Consider the following 18,170-nt stretch of genomic DNA (forward strand, 5'->3'; position numbering starts at 1 on the left):
GGAATTTTTTTTTTTAAAGATTTTATTTATTTATTTGAGAGAGAGTGAGTGAGAGCATGACAGTGGGGAGGGCCAGGAGGGAAGCAGACACCCCACGGAGCGGAGAGCCTGATGTGGGGCTCAATCCCGGGACTCGGGGATCATGACCTGAGCCGAAGGCAGACGCCCAACCGACTGAGCCACCCAGGCGCCCCAAGGGAGGGAATTTTGAAGGTCACTTCAAAAGTAAGATGAGAATAAAACAGAAAGGAACTAGGATGCACCCACCTTGCCCTGCTTAGAAATACACAAGGCTTGAGGCAGATGAAATCAGAGAGAGAGCTCCTTTGCTTGCCACCCACAGGCTGCAGGGACACGCCACAGGCAACACTTGGCAGAGTAACCCTGGTGATCTCACTGATAGACGGTCACAATGATGACTGTGCACAGCTTCCGTAACTCAACCTGAAACTAGGCAAACCCCATTGCAGGTTTCATTACCAGTCCCGCATTCGCTGCCAAGGCTCACAAGCCTTCTGGGGGACCCAAGGCCAAGTTTCACTAACTTGGATGCTATTACCAGGCAAAATTAAAGTGGAATTAATCTGCCTCCTGCACACGCTCTAGGTTTATCAGTTCATTCCAGATAAAGCCTGAAAATTCTGCATATGAGTTGTCCACAATTCAGGAGGCAAAGATAGATTTCCAAGCACAGTCGACCAGTATTTCATCCTAGGGCCACTGAAACCTGAGCCTCTGTTTTTCATCCGCATTGCTAGACTGCATTCCTAGTTAGGAGCATTTGGTTCCATCTGGCCATTTCATTCCCGGTCAGATAATACCAGACGTATCTATGTAACATACAAGCCACTGTCAAATAGCACTGAGCCATCTCCCCGAGACAGCTGTTTCACACAAGGGCTTCATTGTCTAAGGAAAGCTTGTATCATTTTACTTCAAGTGCTGGGGGAACAAGCATTCTGTCAGCTGCCAGGGCTTGGAGGAAACCTCACTCATTGCAGATTTTCATTATTTGGTTACCAAGCCAAAACCCTACTATGGACTGTTCGGGATCAACATTTAAAACAAGAACTGAAGTCCTTGCCCTGCTTTTATTTTATCAGGGCACATAATAGCTCCACACACCCAAAGAATGTATGGTTACACTGTGCAAAGATCATCCGACGTTACCAGGTGACCACAAATGCCCCTTCTCCTTCTGCCCCTTGTCACGCACATTTAACCGCTTTGGGTAAACTAGGAAAGTGTTTTCCAGTCCCGGAATGCCAAAAACAGCATCCCTAGGAAGCAGCTGTCAGAGTCAGGGCAATGGCATCATAAAATAGTTGGTAACTGAATAATTATTTAAAATTGACGGCTCCTTTCATTTTTAACGCTTTAGTCAAGAAAGATGACTGCAACCGCCCCACACTCTAAATCTGGACCTCATGCTCCCATTGAGCAAATAGGTTGTGTTCCTAACTTCTTTTTTATCCTCCACCAGCACAGAGTATTTCAAATTCAGGAAGATAGTGAATGAAATATCTTCTTATAAGCGCGATGAATAACTATGAACATGATGATAGAGTGTTTGCTTCACTACTTTCAGCTGCTGCAGACTTTTTTTGGAGGGGGGCAGGATTTTTCGTGTGTGGTAAAATATACATCAGATCTACCATTTCAACCAGGTTGAAGTGCACAGTTCAGAGGCATTAAGTGCATTCACCAAACATTTTTGAATATTTAAGAACTGGGATAATTCTGGGCGCCTGGATGGCTCAGTCATTAAGCATCTGCCTTTTGCTCAGGTCATGATCCCAGGGTCCTGGGATCGAGTCCCACATCAGGCTCCCTGCTCTGTGGGAAGCCTGCTTCTCCCTCTCCCACTCCCCCTGCTTGTATTCCTGCTCTCACTATGTCTCTCTCTGTCAAATAAATAAATAAAATCTTTAAAAAAAAAAAAAAAGAACTGGGATAATTCTGGTGCCCCCCCAAAATAAATTAAGCAAATATGATCAGACTTTTCCTTTCTTGGGGTGCCTGGGTGGCACAGTCAGTTAAACATCTGCCTTTGGCTCAGGTCATGATCCCAGGGTCCTGGGATCTAGTCCTGCATCAGGCTCCCTGCTCGGCGAGGAGTCTGTTTCTCCCTCTCCTTCTCACCCTCCACCCTGCTCGTGCTCTCTCTTGCTTGCTCTCTCTTAAATAAATAAATAAAATCTTTAAAAAAAAAATCTTCCTTTCTCTTACTCTAAACTACTTCTCCTTCCATGATGATTTTGAAGACTATGTCTCCTGGGAGGGATCTATCAAGGAGTCACCTTCATCATATACCTTGAATGTACCTCCTTGTAGGGGACCCAAAAACACAAAAGGTGGCTTGGCCAAGAGATAGATGTATCTGGGCTCGACTCATCTGTCAAAGCTATTTTTCTGGGTGTACACAAATTTTCTTTTTTTTAAGCTGGTTACTCCGACATTGGCTGTGACTACCAGAAAGGATTGGCCTCTCTTCCTCTTTTTTTTTTAATATAAAAAAGAAAAGGCTAAATTAGAGAATGAGTAAAACAAAGGCCCTCTACAGCTCCAGGCCCAGTTATCAGAACAGAATTGTGGTTGCCAAGGAGCCAGGGACAGATATGTATGGAGAGCTTTAGAGGACAGCACCAAGTGACACACAGAGTATTATTATCTTGTCAACTGTTATTCATGTTGTATCTGTTCCATCAGACACTTCTGTGTTCTGTGACCTTGGACAAGATACTGCCAGAGAGCTGTTTTGAGGGCAAATAAAACACCTGTCAAAGTCTCCAGCCCACTGCCAGGAGTATTGTAAGGACAAGATGAATATTCTCTCATGTTCTTCTAGTCTCCCTTCTTCCCATGGAGGGTGGCTACAGCTCTCTGGTCAGACACTCACTGATTCGAGTTTGCCTCATTTGAAATTGGCAACTCTTTGCCCTGGGAAGTTTGGCCTGGGAAGTTATCTCTGTGCTCTTTAGAATTCTGGAATGCTGGTAGATTGAAGCTCTTGGGGATGAAGGAGAAAGCTTTCAAGTGCTTGTCAAATGGAATCGTGTCCCAAGGGATGGGACATAGAGGGTTCATCTAGATTATTTGGCTGACCAACACAGAAGTCCTTTCTACCATTTCTGTGGCAGGTGCTCATCTCTCTCTGTCAGATCCTTGCTTCCATCAGAAGAGCTCATCACCTCACCAGCAAAGCTCCCTTCCTACTTTTGGCAAAAACAACCACTAGTTACTCATTGAGTATTCTGTCACTCTTTGAGGAGGAAACATTTTGCAAGATAAAATACTTTTGTAAAACAGAATTTCCTAAATATTTCCAGGACTCAAATATATATTCCCTGATCCCCTACTATGTACCAGGAACCATCAGAGGGGTGGTGGATATAAAGATGAATGAGATAAGAAGAATTTCTGTCCACAGAGAGCTCATTTTCAGTGGAGGAGAGAGACACATAGACTACCATAAAATCGTGTTAGAAATAGCTGATAGACAACTAACTGTACAGGCTGTTATGGAATCACCAGGGAGACACACCCAATTCAGCCTGAGGGGAGGCATTCCGCAGACTTCCAGAAGGTGAGGCCCAAGCTGAGACTTGAAGGTGAGGCCCAAGCTTGAGACTCATATTTTCTAGGCTAGATGGGCTTATATGAGTAGATGTTACTAATTTGAATCAGTTTTGTACATTTAAAAAAGCATACATAAAGGGCATTTACACCTAAACTTTGTGTTAGCGGTTTGATCTATAGCTATAAAATTATATTAGAAAAATTAATAATTTGGACTTTTCACCACAGACCATTGGCTTTAAAACTGTATTCTAGAAACCCTAGGATCTTTCTGAGGCCCAGGGAGGGGATTGGGGGGTTGTTAGGGACCTTGTTACCAAGGTCCTAACTGTCAGTGTCCCACTGTCAAGGGACAGTAGAGGCTGAGCAGACAGAACTCAGACCATCACCAAGACAGCTTCACCGTTCTTTCTGTTATATTTATTGGTGTTGTGGTGTTGTGTGTAATTACTTTTAATTAGAAAAGAGGGTTCTGATATTAAAATATGTTTCATACTACAAAGGAAGACCAATGCCCCAATGAAGCAGGTTTCATTGCATACTTGCCATCTAAGACTGATTCAGTTCAGTACTTTTAAAGCAAAGTACTAAAAAATACTCCCACCCCTAGTTATCTCTGCCTGTTCTGCAACCATGATCACTGCACCTCCCCCTGCAGGCAGCAACCTCGTAAAATAAAGTGGTAGATCTGAGAAAATGTATCACTACTCTGAAGAAAATGTCCTTCAGGTGTATAGCTTATTAATGGTGGAAACTTCATGTGCAAAGGCAGCAATTATTATTCTTTAGAACAAATCTTGTTATAGCAAAATTCCTTCATATGGGATAGATTTGTTAAGTCCTCTTCATAAATCCATATTTTAAGTAACACGTGAAGTAAAATTCTATAACAGTGAATGAATGGGTTGCTCCTTCATGTTCATTACCTCGAGACTTTTCCAATAGTGTACATTTCAAAATACAAAAATGCTTCTCTTCCATCCCAAACACAAGATGAGAATCTGGTTTTCTGACAAAATTTTCACCTTTCAAAGACGTGTTTGTGTCAAAACATATTAACTTGTTTTCATAGCTCCTTTAGCATCACATAAGATTTTCCTAAATTTTTATACAATGACTATTCTCATGCATCATTATAAAGCTGGGTTGAGAGAAGTAGATACAGTCTTAGATGGGGGAAAAAAAAACAGATTAAAAGAAAACAGACGAGCAGCTTTCCTGGATCCTTTGGAAGTCAACCAGGAAACTAGAATGAGTCCCGAATTAATGAGTTGAAGGCATTGAAATCTGAAAATCAGCTTGTTCTGTTGAGCAGTGCACAAGAGGCTGTTGCTCCTTAGACACTAGCATTTTTCCTAGGAAAATCTAATAAGCTTTGGGTATACCCACAAGGGGAAAGGAGAATAAGAAGATGCAACTGCTAAGACTTCTTACTGAAAATTACCCCATCCATTGCTGCTGAGTGTTGCCTCCTTCACCTGTCACCAGGGCAAAAAGCTAATTCTGCTTGTGGATCAACACTCAGGTGAACTTGCAGAGGCACTGACTGTTAGGGGCAAGTGTCAAGGAGATGTACTTTTCCACTGCTAAGTTGTTTGCATTTATAACATGAAAGGACAAAAGGAACATTACCGAAAACTACTTATGGATTTTCTGACCTGTTCATAAAGACAACACATAAGCTAGTCAGCCAGTGGATAGGGTTCAGACAGGAGGAATGAATGCACCTAAGAGCTGAGAGCAAGACACAGCAAGGAAATCCCACAACATGCTAATTGTTATTTTCCAGACTCAGTTTTCATAAGAAATACTTCCTTTATGGAAAACTCACTGGCCCTTGACACGATTAGTTTGGTTCATTTAGTAAGTCTATTTAACGTAGGCTCAGGGTGTAATTACTAAGAAATTATTGATATTTTTATTAGGGATGATAATATATGATGATTATGTAAAAAAAAAAATCCTTATCAGTGGATACATAGTAAAGTGCCATGATGCATGCCTTGGACTTAAAGATAATCTGGCAAAAACGACAAGTGGGGAAGATAAGAAAAGGAGACTGGCCCGTTGTTTTGGGTGATGGGTACATGAGGGTTCATTGTACTAAACTCTATACTTTTGTGCATGTTTTTCTTTTTTTACAAGAAAAAGTTAAATGATTTAAAAAATAGGCCCCCAAAGTCACATCATGACAATACTCTTCTAGGTGGTTCCCATGCAAAAATGAAGGCAGGCTTAAATGCCTACCCCTAAATGCCTAAATTTCTTTGATTCAAAAATATCATCAGTTGGAAGATCCACCACTCATTTAATAATAGTTTTTCAGAGGAAAACAAACACACAGCATTAAAATACACACTGATTATAAACTATATCCCAATTTCAGAATTGTTGAAAATGTGGAAAACATGCCTCAGAATTGAGGTAACCTGGTCATTTTGTTGTCAATTATTTACTTTTTTTTTTTTAAGTAAGCTCTATGCCCAACGTGGGGCTTGAACTCACGACCCTCAGATCAAGACTCCCACCCTCTACCAACTGAGCCAGCCAACCAGCCAGCCAGCTAACTATTGCTGTCAATTGTTAATAGGAATGATTGTTGTGTTAAAAAGCAAAGTTTGTAAATGATGGTGTGCAAGGCCTCCGTTACTTATCTTACTTATTCATCATATTTTATCACTTATTTCAACCCCGGTAAGTTGAAATTTGTGTTAGTTCATTTAGTGGCTGAAGGTTTGCCTCCCTGAATCCCATGAGAGAAAGTGCATGCTAAACGGGTTTATGAATGTTAATAAGCATGGTCTCTACTGACGTATGCATTATTGGCCTTGTTCTAATACGTGAACCGATGCATTGGGCATTTAATTCCCTGAGAATCTGCGCCCCTTCAGAAATTTCTTGGGAAAGAGGAACCGGTGTAGAAACTGGAGGCCACCCCCACGTTGAGCTTGGTCCTTTTCAGAGAAGAAAGGATCCAGAGCTAGCGGGCACCCGGCTAGAGCTAGCTAAGGCTCTGCCCACTGGTTTTCTTTCCACTGGGCAGCGCGGGGGGGGGGGGGGGGGGGCGGCTGGATTCGCAGCCAGAACCGCCCCGCTGTTCCACACGTCGCAGCGGGAGTGTGGAACCGCAGCTCAACAAGCGAACCAGGCAAGGGAGGAACCACGACGTCCACAGACGCCGCGTCAGCCCAGCCCGGAAGCGCCGGGTGCGCAGGCGTGCACAGCGGCCATTACTTACTGTCTTCCGGCAGGTTGTTTTCCCGCTCTTCTCTCTCCATCTGCTGGCACCACCCTTCCATGCGGTCCCGCTCTGCCTGGAGAAGCTTCAGAAACCAGTGGCCATCCCGGTGGCACACTGACCTTTGGACGGCCTCCAGGGGGTCTTCAGTGATCGAGTCAATCCAGGGATCCGGGGGAGGCAGAATCGAAGGGTCAAAATCTGCATCAAAGTCGTCGTCGGCAGCGCAGGCGTGGTAGTGGTTTCCTGAGCCCTGAATGCTGACCGTGGAGGTGCTGGCGTCCCGGGAGAACTGTCTGGCCATTGGGCCAGGGCACGAATTGTCCTCTATAGACTCCAGAGAGTTTTCCAGATTATCGTGGAAGTCCAGGTCGGCCTGTACAGCTGTCGTCACACTGTTGGATCGAGTGAACCTGCGGAAGCTTGGAGGAATAGACAAAGGAGAGTTAGTTCAAGGCTCTTTCTCCATGCAAAAGCATTTCTACTTTTCCTGGTGAGTGTGACCATAGGAGGCCTCATCCTTTCAGTCTGGGGAGGTAGGCCCCTGATGCAAACATACCAGTTGCCATAGCTCTAATATACGGAATCACAGACCTCTCATTTTTGTTCAATACCATATTAAAGCATATCTAGTGACGTTTTAGAGGCAGAACAATGTGTACAGCTATCGAAGCCAGTATAATGTCCCATGTTCAACTTCCTCCTCAAGTCTGGGGTGGCTTGAATTCTGGTAGTCAGGTTGCTGAGGGGTGAGGAAACAATTCACTTCTATCTTAGTCTGCATCATTTGCCTAGAAATCGGGGAGACAAAACCAACCCAACCTAGCCCAAACCTCTTGTGAATCCTGCATAATTACATTTTTTTTTCCAGGGACAGCTCTTACAAGGTAAGACTTTATGAAAACAAACTAAAACGTCATGAGGTTCCTCTTAAAATTAAAACTCCTTGCCCTGGTAAGGATTCACCTGTTTCTTGATCGAGTAGGTCATTGTTATCATTTGGGGCAAAGCCTCTGGGGCAAAACAGTTCACAGTTCTAGAGTTCTCTGGTCCCATTCTCCTCTGCACCTTTAATTTCCATTCCCACAGTCCTTGCACCAAGATGATAAAAGACAATTTGTTCACAGATTCAGTCTGAGCATTTTATAAGGATATTCATGTAATCGATGTTTCTCAACCAGATGGCTCTATACATCTCTGGTTGACCCCTACAATGAAGGTCAGAGGGGTGGAGAAGAACAGAGGAGCAGTGAATTCTTTCTCAGACAAGGGGCAAGGGAAAGGTGTGGGCCTGAAGTAATTTAAAACTCAAACAAAAAACTTCACTGGCTCCTACAGCAGGCAAGTGACAATGACAGAGAATATAAGTCCACTGAAGGAGGCATCATGTGCCTGTTACCCTACTCTGTACTTTTTTTTTTTAAAAGGTAACTAACTTCCTGATCTAATATTTTTATTTTTCCTTGTGAAAAAATATACATGACATAAAATGTACTATTTTAACCATATTTCTAAGTGTACGGTTCAGTGGCATTAAGTACATTCACAGTGTTGTGCAACTACTACCACCATCCATCTCCAGAACTTTCTCATCTTTCTCAACTGAAACTCTGTACCCATTCAGCAGTTCCCCACTGTCCCAGCTTGTGGCAACCACCACTCTACTTTCTGTCTCTATGGAATTTGACTTCTCTAGGTCTCTCATAGAAGTGGCATCATGCAGTATTTGTCCTTTTATGATCGGCTTATGTCACCTAGTATAATGTCCTTAAGCTTCTTCTGTGTTGCCGCATGTGTCAGAATTTCCTTCCTTTTTAAGGCTGAATAATACTCCATTTTATGTATATACCACATTTGGTTTATCCATTTGTCGGTAGATGGACGCTTGGGTTGCTTCCACCTTTTGGCTATTTGAATAATGCTTCTTTGGACATGGGTGTACAAATATCTCGTTGAGACCCTATCTTCCATTCTTTTGGGTAGAAATGGTGAAGAGAAATTACTCTATCGTATGGTAATTCTATTTTTCATTTTTTGAGGATCTACCATACTGTTTTCCATACTGGCTATTACCATTTTACATTCTCATCTGCAATGCACAAGTGTTCCAATTTTTCCACATCCTTGCCAACACTTATTTTTTGACTTTTTGATAGTAGACATCCTAACGGGTATGAGGTGGTACATTTTCTTTACTGGCTCATGATCATGCCATGTTAAGTTGGTTGATTTGCCAGTTGATTTTCAATTGCTGTTTCTTATTCAATAGTGCCAGTCTTCCAGGACGGTGTGCTAAACAATGTCAATATAACATTTAATAAACCAGATTATGTCTTTTTTCTTAATTTTCCTGGAACACTTAATAAAGCCAATTAATATTAATACCTTGGTCCATGGAAAAGAAAAAGGGAGCAGAACAATACAGGTAAGTTGTTATTGGTAAGACTGTAGAAAGACTAGAAGTTACAAAAAGATGAGAGTACAATCATCACAATAAATCCATTTTTTTTCCCTAGAAAATAAATGTCAAGAAAAAAGGTGGCTGCACTGTTGATCTCAGAATAATCAAATATAGTATGATTCATTTTATGAAGATAGACCGGCCAAAAAAAGCTGGCCCATCTCATTGTTTGCTGTTTTCAAGAAATTAACTTCTGTTGAGGGTATTTTACCTGGTCATTTTATAAGTTCTTTAACTCTAGAATGGGCCATCCAAAAAAAAAAAAAAAAGAATCACATAGTGTGAAAGTCTGAAAGCCGTGTTACCAGGTGTCTTATACTAGAGCAAAAGGAAGAGCAGTTTTGCTAATGTGATTCTTCCAATAGCCACTTACTTCTTGGCTGCAGTAGGCCTTTCCTGCATTCTTCTTATTCATCCCTCCCCCCCGCCGCCCCCAAAATGTTAAATGTCATCTCCTGAAGCTCAGCTTTCTTTCCAGACACATATGTGTGAGTTGGATGACTCTCCCTGCAACAGTTGACATTCTGGCTGTTCTACTAACACAAAATCTCAACTATGGAAACACTAGGCTTCACTCTCCAAGATCCTGTATTGCCAGGGGCACTACATTTTCCAGACTTAAAGGAGTGCCTTATTGTTTTCAATCGCAGCAAACTTGCCAGAGATAGAGTCTGTTCCACATACAGAACAGTGGGCGCCTGGGTGGCTCAGTTGGTTAAGCGACTGCCTTCGGCTCAGGTCATGACCCTGGAGTCCCGGGATTGAGTCCCGCTCGGCAGGGAGTCTGCCTCTCCCTCTGACCCTCTTCCCTCTCATGCTCTCTCTCATTCTCTCTCTCTCAAATCAATAAATAAAATCTTAAAAAAAAAAACAAAAAAACAAAAACAAAAACAGAGTGACCTCTTCTGGGCCTCTGTTTTTACCTACACGAAACTGTACCACCAGCATTCCTGACAGAGGGCTCCTGGCAATGAATCTTGTAAAGTATCCACCTTCTTAAGAAAAATTACTTGGCAGTAGATTAATAGAAGTTTGCAGTTTAGTCACCCAGAAAGAAATAAAAGTTAAGTAAAATTAAAAAGGTTTGGGATTAAAAGCGGTGCCTTTGAACTCAGGCAATACTGTCCAGGCTGCACTGTTTCTCTCAATTAAGTTCCTTAAGCAAGTGCTTTCTTCCACCCAGAGCTTTCAAAGAATGTCTGCTCTACAAAACGTTTCATGTCTTTCAAGTGCAAAGTTCCCTCTGAGTGAAGAGTACAATCAAATTGTTATTGCTGTTTTAAAACTCTGATAGGAACACAAAAGGAGTCATTGGATTAATTTCTGTATTTTTAAAAAGAATAGATCAGTTGCTGGTAGATGGAATAAACTTCTAAGCTGAATCCAGTGGCTTACCGTTTCCAAACCCACAATCCCCAGACTCGAAGCTTCTTCGGTACTTCATGCCCTGAAGGCACAATGTGTAATAATTACAACTCCTGAAAAGGACTGGCCAATATTCTGGCCTAAGGAGCAGAAAACCATGAAACCAAAGACTGGATCAACCAGTATGGGACACAATACCTGTCTGTTTTGAACAGCAAGAGGAAAGTCACTTGATAGCATTCACCTCTGCTATTGCTTTGTGCCCCTCCTTTTTTTTTTTAATAATTTAAAATTTTTAATTTTTTAAAGATTTTTTATTTATTTGACAGAGAGAGAGACACGGCGAGAGAGGGAATACAAGCAGGGGGGAATGGGAGAGGGAGAAGCAGGCTTCCTGCGGAGCAGGGAGCCCCATGCGGGGCTTGATCCCAGGACCCTGGGATCATGACCTGAGCCAAAGGCGGACGCTTAACGACTGAGCCACCCAAGCGCCCCCCCGCCTTTTTTTTAATTTTTATTTTACGTAGGCTCCTTGCCTAACGTGGGGCTTGAACTCACAGCCCTGAGATCAAGAGTTGCATGCTCTACCAACTGAGCCAGCCAGGCACCCCATGTGCCCCTTCTGTGAAACAAGTTTTTATGTGTAATTAGAGGGTTTTCTGCCCCCCTCACCCACCCCGCTACGACTTTTCTGTACAGCGGGTTAAAAATCAACACATAGATGGTATATCACAGAGGCCCTTCTCGTTCTCCGTCTGATGGGGCTGCATTTAAACAAAGTTTAATGAGCAAAATGAGCAAAAAACCAGAGTGCAGTCAGTATCTTTAGAACGTCCATGCTTTAGCCTTGTAAGTCGTTCAGGGGAGACCCAAGGCATAAATTTATCTTGAGGAGATGAACTCAGTCATTCTGTTACTGAACCCTCTGGCCCCTGGTTATCTTCTTCATCCCTCTTATTCACATAATGGTTGCTTTTCAGGGCTAACTCTGGTTTCAAAGGGAGAAACACTAGTTCTGTGCTGTGCTTGCTTTCTTCGTAGGAGGCTTTAGACATTCTTCACTAAGCCTGCTGTCAAGGCTGAATAGATGTGGGATCTGAAAATGCTACTCTTCAAAAGTGCAACCATCTGGGTATTTTGTGAAATGGCACCCTTTAACTGATGCAAAAGCCCAAGACGTCTCATTATATAAAAGATAGATCAAAAGCAAGGTATGGGGGTGAGAGGAGATTAAGATCCAGAATTAAAACTTTCTAAAAAAGAGATTCTCTCGTTCTTGTCAGATCAGCTTCGCAGTTAGAATAGTGAACGGAGGAACCCAGGCAGGATGCAGCCCTGGTCACAAATGCAGGCGGAAGTGGCTCTCCTGCTCCCCATTCCCATAATGGTCAGCACTGTCCTTGAGACAGATTGTAAAACGACCTCCAAACAAGTGTCCACTCATTATCCAAAAGCCACCACGTTCATCGCTCTTTTACCCAGCCGTTTCTTTAAGCAAAGGAAAATAGAGGAAGTTTTCTATATAACAACTCTGTTCCAAGTAATCATAATGCAATTGCCAATTAAAGAAAGGGAAGGAACAGACATTGATGACAGTGGGCTTGTTATTGCTGGATCTCTTCGGAGAGGGCCCAGCACTTGGCCAGCCTCCTTCAGGCCCCCTGGGCAGGTGCTAGTATCCTTGATGGGCTATCACTATAGGAACCTTGGTTAGGAGTCTCAACAAAACATCCTCGAACTGACTGCGCCCCAGCAACTGGAGCATTAGGTCACTCCTTGACTGTTGACCCCAGGTAACTAACAAAAGCCTGAGAGGTCTCACCCATAATTTATTTTAATTGTCTTATTTTGGGGTCATATGGAGGCCATAGGCTTGTGAGTCGGAGGATCATTTTTCTTTTGCAAACTAAGTTATCTGTAAAAAACGTGAAAAGAAAGAAAGAGGGAGGGAGAGAAGCCAGAAAGACAGAAGGAAGGAGGGAAAGAAAGTGGGAGGGCGATATGGAGGGAGGGAGGGGGAGAGAGAGAAGAAAAAAGGAAGGAAAGAAGAAGGAAGGGAGGAAGAAAAGGAGGAAAAAATGTATGAGGCATATCAGGAATCATGCCAAGTTTCAGGCTTTTACAATTTGAAATGCATGAATGCCACACCTTTAAAACTCAGGTGTATTGTAAGGACTATTTGGCTAGGTCATGGTATTGTTAACTTGGCACAGAAAAGAAGTTATTTGCCAAATGTAATACTGAGCATGGGTCCTAGGCTATGCAGTACTCCAAGGAAGCTGTGAGGAGTGGGAATTGATCCAAAGCTTCCAGGTTGGCAAAGGAGAGATGTTTTTGACAGCCAACGGTCTTTTTAAGTCTGTGGTCCCTGAACTGGCTGTCAGAAGATACCTCAATTTGGGCTTCTTGTTTTCACATCCTGCTTAGTTGAAAAGGCACAACCCAAATGTTTATGTATTTAAGTCATTTATGATCAAAAGAGATCTTTTATAGTAGTTGATGTTATGCCAAAAGAACAAACAATGCTAGCTTTGCACATGCTTGTTATACCCAGTTATGAAGCCCTGAGCTTTAATGTGTGAAGCAAGGAAAATTTTTAATACTTAGAAATTTTGGGGGCGCCTGGGTGGCTCAGTTGGTTGAGCGACTGCCTTCGGCTCAGGTCATGATCCTGGAGTCCCAGGATCGAGTCCTGCATCGGGCTCCCTGCTCGGCGGGGAGTCTGCTTCTCCCTCTGACCCTCCCCTGTCTCATGTGCTCTCTCTCTCTCTCTCTCATTCTCTCTTTCAAATAAATAAATAAATAAATAAATCTTTAAAAAAAACAACTTAGAAATTTTTGGAAATAGAGGTAATGTTGGTGAAAAAACAAGAGTCTAATTATCCTTATTCACTGAGGCATTTGTTTCTAGAAATGGGGAGCAACTTTGATAATAGCTTGAAGGGGCCTTCGGCACCTGTGACTCAGTGTGTTTGTTCACAGACCTGCTGAAATGGCAGGTGTCATTCACAACCACATTTCGATGCTAGCATTTTTCCCCCTTAGCGTTAGAAGTGTCCTGACACTTCAGCATTTTGTACATTTCATAATGTACAAAAGGTATACCAGGAGAGAAGGTGATGGCTCTGTCAAATGGACATAAGAAAGACAAGAGACATTTATGCAAATCATCAAAATATCCATCCGCTCCCATTCTCATCCCGTAAATGAAGTATAAATGGAAAGATCTTGGCTTTCCCTTTGCATACCCGCTCCTCCAAACACACAGATCTTGCTCTAGACAATTCAGTTACCCAGCTTCACCGATTTAATAAAGGAATGGCAGGCACGAGGGCGGTTGATGAGGAAAGAAAAGAGGTCACAAAGTTATTTACTACCCATTTACTCTAGGAAAAGTTTTCTCCTCTAATTCCCTGGATGCTGAGGGCAAATAGTCCTTGCAGTAACACTGACTTTCACTTGGATGATCTCTAAAGATCCCAGCCAGTTAAGAAGTAGTTTACAAAGACACAGATAAAAATATTAAGGGATGCCTGGCTGGCTCACTCAGTGGAGCATGCGACTCTTGATCTTGGGGTTGTAAGTTCGAGTCCCACATTGGGTGTAGAGATACTTAAAATCTTTTAGGGGCTCCTGGTGGCTCAGTTGGTTAAGTGTCTGCCTTTAGCTTAAGTCACGATCCTGGGGTCCTGGGATGGAGCCCTGGGTCAGGGGGAGCCCTGTGTCAGGGGGCTCCCTGCTCTGCCCCTCCCCCTGGCCCCCACTCATGCTCTCTCTCTCAAATAAAAAAATCTTTTAAAAATAATAAAATAAAATCTTTCAGGGGCACCTGGGTGGCTCAGTCAGTTAAGCATCTGACTCTTGATTTCGGCTCAGGTCATGATTACAGAGTCCTGGGATCAAGCCCCTTGTCAGGGGCCCTGCTCAGCAGGGAGTCTGCCTGAGATTGTCTCTCTCCCTCTGCTCCTCGCCTGATACCCCCCCCCCGCTTGCTCTCACGTGTCCCCCCTCAAATAGATAAATAATATTTATCTTGTAAAAAAAATCTTAAAAAATTAATATACACATATCAGAAAAATAGCATTTTGGAATTTCCTTTCCAGAAAATTGCTGTTAGACCAGTAGTTTCTCTCTATGCAACCACTAAAGACAGATGTCAGTTTGACAGTGTTAATAAATAAGCAAGAATATATAATTTCAAAGCCTCTACTCTCCCTAACATTTTCATTTGTAAAGACTAAAGATGATTTCTTTATAAATGTCCCAAAATTTAACATAAATATCTACCCTTATGAAAGGTAGCTGAGTTACAAGAGGGACAGGTAGCCTGAACCTTTATCACAGACTTATCCACACTTCTCTCTTGTTTCTGAACTACAGATTAGAACAGCAACACAGCCACCTGGGAAATATGACAATAAGCAGAAAGGCAAGACCCAGGAGATTAGGCCTGGACCTCAACAAAGAATCTCCATCTAGGTATAATGCTACTCTAAATTTGAGGAAACACTGCTGGAATGTTGACTCAGAGAACTTACACCTAAAAGAGGCTATTGATGTTAATTATATCCAACTCCCACATGGTAAAGACAGAAAGGTAAAGTTACTTTCAATTTGGATCTCATGACTGGAATATTTTCCCCCCAAGTCTTCAGTATGTTCCCATACATTCTATGACTTTTGAGCCGGAGAGCAACACTCAATAACAGGCCTCATCCCACTTGTAGGCCAAATAAAACCTATATGGATGATTTCTGCTGCTGGCCAAGATGGAGTAAGAGTGACTGAATTTATTCTTCTATTTGAAACAACTAAAAAAACCAGGCAAAATGTATGAAAAAAGTATTTTCAAGGTACCTGACATCAGTCAATGAAGAACAGTGATCACTGACATGTGGGAAACAAACAAGGTCTATGATTGCCCGTGTTTACTGATTAGAGAAAGTTTCCAGGCAGCAGCCCAGGGAGTGGTCTCTGTGTGGTGCCAGCAGTCTTCCTGAGCTGTTGAGACATTGCTGGGAGTCCCAGGAGGGCAATGCAGTGGGAGTTTGCAAGGCAGAGTGTGGAGGAAGAGAGAACTGTACAGAGAGAACCCATGGATCTACAGGGTCCTAGTAGAGTATTTATCAACATTCAGTGCATGGGGTAAGAAACCTACCCACAGCTGGGGTATCTTTGTTCCTCTTTGAAAAAAACATATCTTTAAAAAATAAAAACAAAATAATGACTCTTGATATACAAAAGCGGAAAACCTTCATCATGAGCAGACATGTACTATAAGAAAGGTTAAAAGAAGTCTTTCAAGAGGAAGGAAAATGATGCTAGATGGAAGTTTGGCTCTATACAAAGAAATGAATAACACTGGAAATCATAACTTTGTGGATGAATAGGACTTTTTTCCTTTTATTTAAATCATTTAGTTAGTTTAAAATTTTATTTTTAAGTAATCTTTACACCTAACATGGAGCTCAAACTCAGGACCCCGAGATCAAGAGTCACTGACTGAGCCAGTCAGGTGCCCCTATTTAAATCATTTTAAAGATAATTGGACTTTTAAAGTAAAAATAATAACACTATATTATGGATTTTTAATACATGTAGAAGTAAAATGTTTGATAACAATAGCACAAATCTGGGTAGTAGATGGATGGAAACATACTGTTGTAAGTTTCTTACATATGAAATGATCTAATTTCAATTGAAGGTATAATATAATTAAAGATATACATTATAATCCCTATAGCAACCATTAAAAATACAATGAAGAGTTATAGCTAATAAGACAACAAAGGAAATAAAATAGAATCATAAAAAGATAATCCAAAGGAAGGTAGAAAAAATGAAAAATAGGACAAAGAAGAGATACAATTAACAAACAAATACAAACTGGTAACTTAAACCCAAACACATCAACAATTCCATTAAATGTAAGTGGTCTAAGTATCCCAATTAAAAGGAAGAGGTTGTATGATTGGGTTAAAAAGCAAGACCCAACTATATGCTACCCATAAAAAAAAAAAAACCACTTTAAATATAAAGACATAAATAATTTGAATGAAAAAGGCTACCTCATGCTAACACTAATGAAAAGAAAGTTCAGGAGCACCAGGCTAGCTGAGTTGGTAGAGCATGTGACTCTTGATCTTGGTGTCATGAGTTCAAGCCCCACGTTGGGCATAGAACTTACTTAAAAAAAAGAAAGAAAGAAAAGAAAGCTTAATTGGCTATCTCAATATCAGACAAGGTAGATTTCATAACAAAAAATCTTAGGGAGAAAGAGGGATGTTTCATAATCATAAAGGGGCCAATTCATGAAGAGGACATAGCAATCTTAGATGTTTGTGCACCTAATAAAAGAGCTTCAAAATACACAAAGCAAAAACAAAAAAACAAAATACACAAAGCAGAAGTTGATAGAATAAGGAGAAATAGATAAATTCACAATTACAGTCAGAAGTTTCAACATTGCTTTCTCAATAATTGATAGAATATATAGACAGAAAATCAGAAATTTATGGAGAAATTAAAAAACTAACCTGGCCTAATTGGCATTTATAGAACACTCCATTCGAAAATAGAAGAATATACATTTTTTTCAAGTGCACACAGACTATTTAGCAAGATAGACAGTATTTTGGGTTACAGAACAGATCTCAGTGAATTTTAAAGGATTCAAGACATAAAGTATGGTGTCGGGCCACAATGGAATTAAATAGAAATCAATAACTAAATGATGTTTACCAACTCCCAAAATATTTGTGAGCTAGATAACACAAAAACTATGGGTTAAAGAAAAAAAGGAGATTAGGAAGTATTTTGAACTGAATGAAAATGAAAACACAATAATCAGAATTTGTGGGATGTAGTTAAAAGTACTGAAAGGGACATTTATAGCATTAGACACCAATAATACAAAAAAATAAAGGTCTCAATTCAATGTTCAACTGCTACTTTAAGAAATTGAAAAATGGGCAAATGCAATCTACAGTAAATAGAATAAAGGAAATGAAAAAGATAAAAGCAAAAAATCAATGAAATAGAAAACAGAAAAACAAACATCAGTGAAATCAAAGCTTTTTCTTTTTCTTTTTAAAAGAATTTATTTATTTGACAGAGAGAGAGACAGCGAGAGAGGGAACACAAGCAGGGGGAGTGGGAGAGGGAGAAACAGGCTTCCTGCAGAGCAGGGAGCCTGATGCGAGACTCAATCCCAGGACCCTGGGATCATGACCTGAGCCGAAGGCAGGCGCTTAACGACTGAGCCACCCAGGCGCCCCTCAAAGCTTTTTCTTTTAAAAAATTGATAAAAATAATCCTTTATCCAGGCTGATGAGGGAAAAAAAAAGAAAAGACACACATTGCCATATCAGAAATGAGAGAAGTGACATCATTACAGATTCTATAGCTATTAAAATGATATGAAAGTAATATTATGAACAACTTTATACCAATAAATTGGATAACTCAGATGAAATAGACAAATTTCTTGAAAGACAAACTACCAAGGATCAACTAAGAAGAAATCAA

At 41.3% G+C, this 18,170-nt stretch overlaps 1 protein-coding gene across 14 annotated transcripts in view; it reads right to left on the reverse strand.

Annotated features, from left to right (window-relative positions):
* Window positions 1-18,170, reverse strand: part of DLGAP1 (DLG associated protein 1) — a 306,524-nt gene that overhangs the window by 17,738 nt on the left and 270,616 nt on the right. For all 14 annotated transcript variants that reach the window (XM_088019672.1, XM_088019671.1, XM_088019683.1 and 11 more), the window contains one exon: window positions 6,818-7,239. In XM_088019672.1, the coding sequence (XP_087875798.1) occupies window positions 6,818-7,239 (422 nt within the window). The remainder of the gene's footprint in view (window positions 1-6,817; window positions 7,240-18,170) is intronic.

This window comes from Eumetopias jubatus, unplaced genomic scaffold, assembly GCF_037043125.1.
Source record: "Eumetopias jubatus isolate StellerSeaLion01/CBP00866 unplaced genomic scaffold, mEumJub1_p1.0 scaffold_16, whole genome shotgun sequence".
NCBI lineage: Eukaryota > Metazoa > Chordata > Mammalia > Carnivora > Otariidae > Eumetopias > Eumetopias jubatus.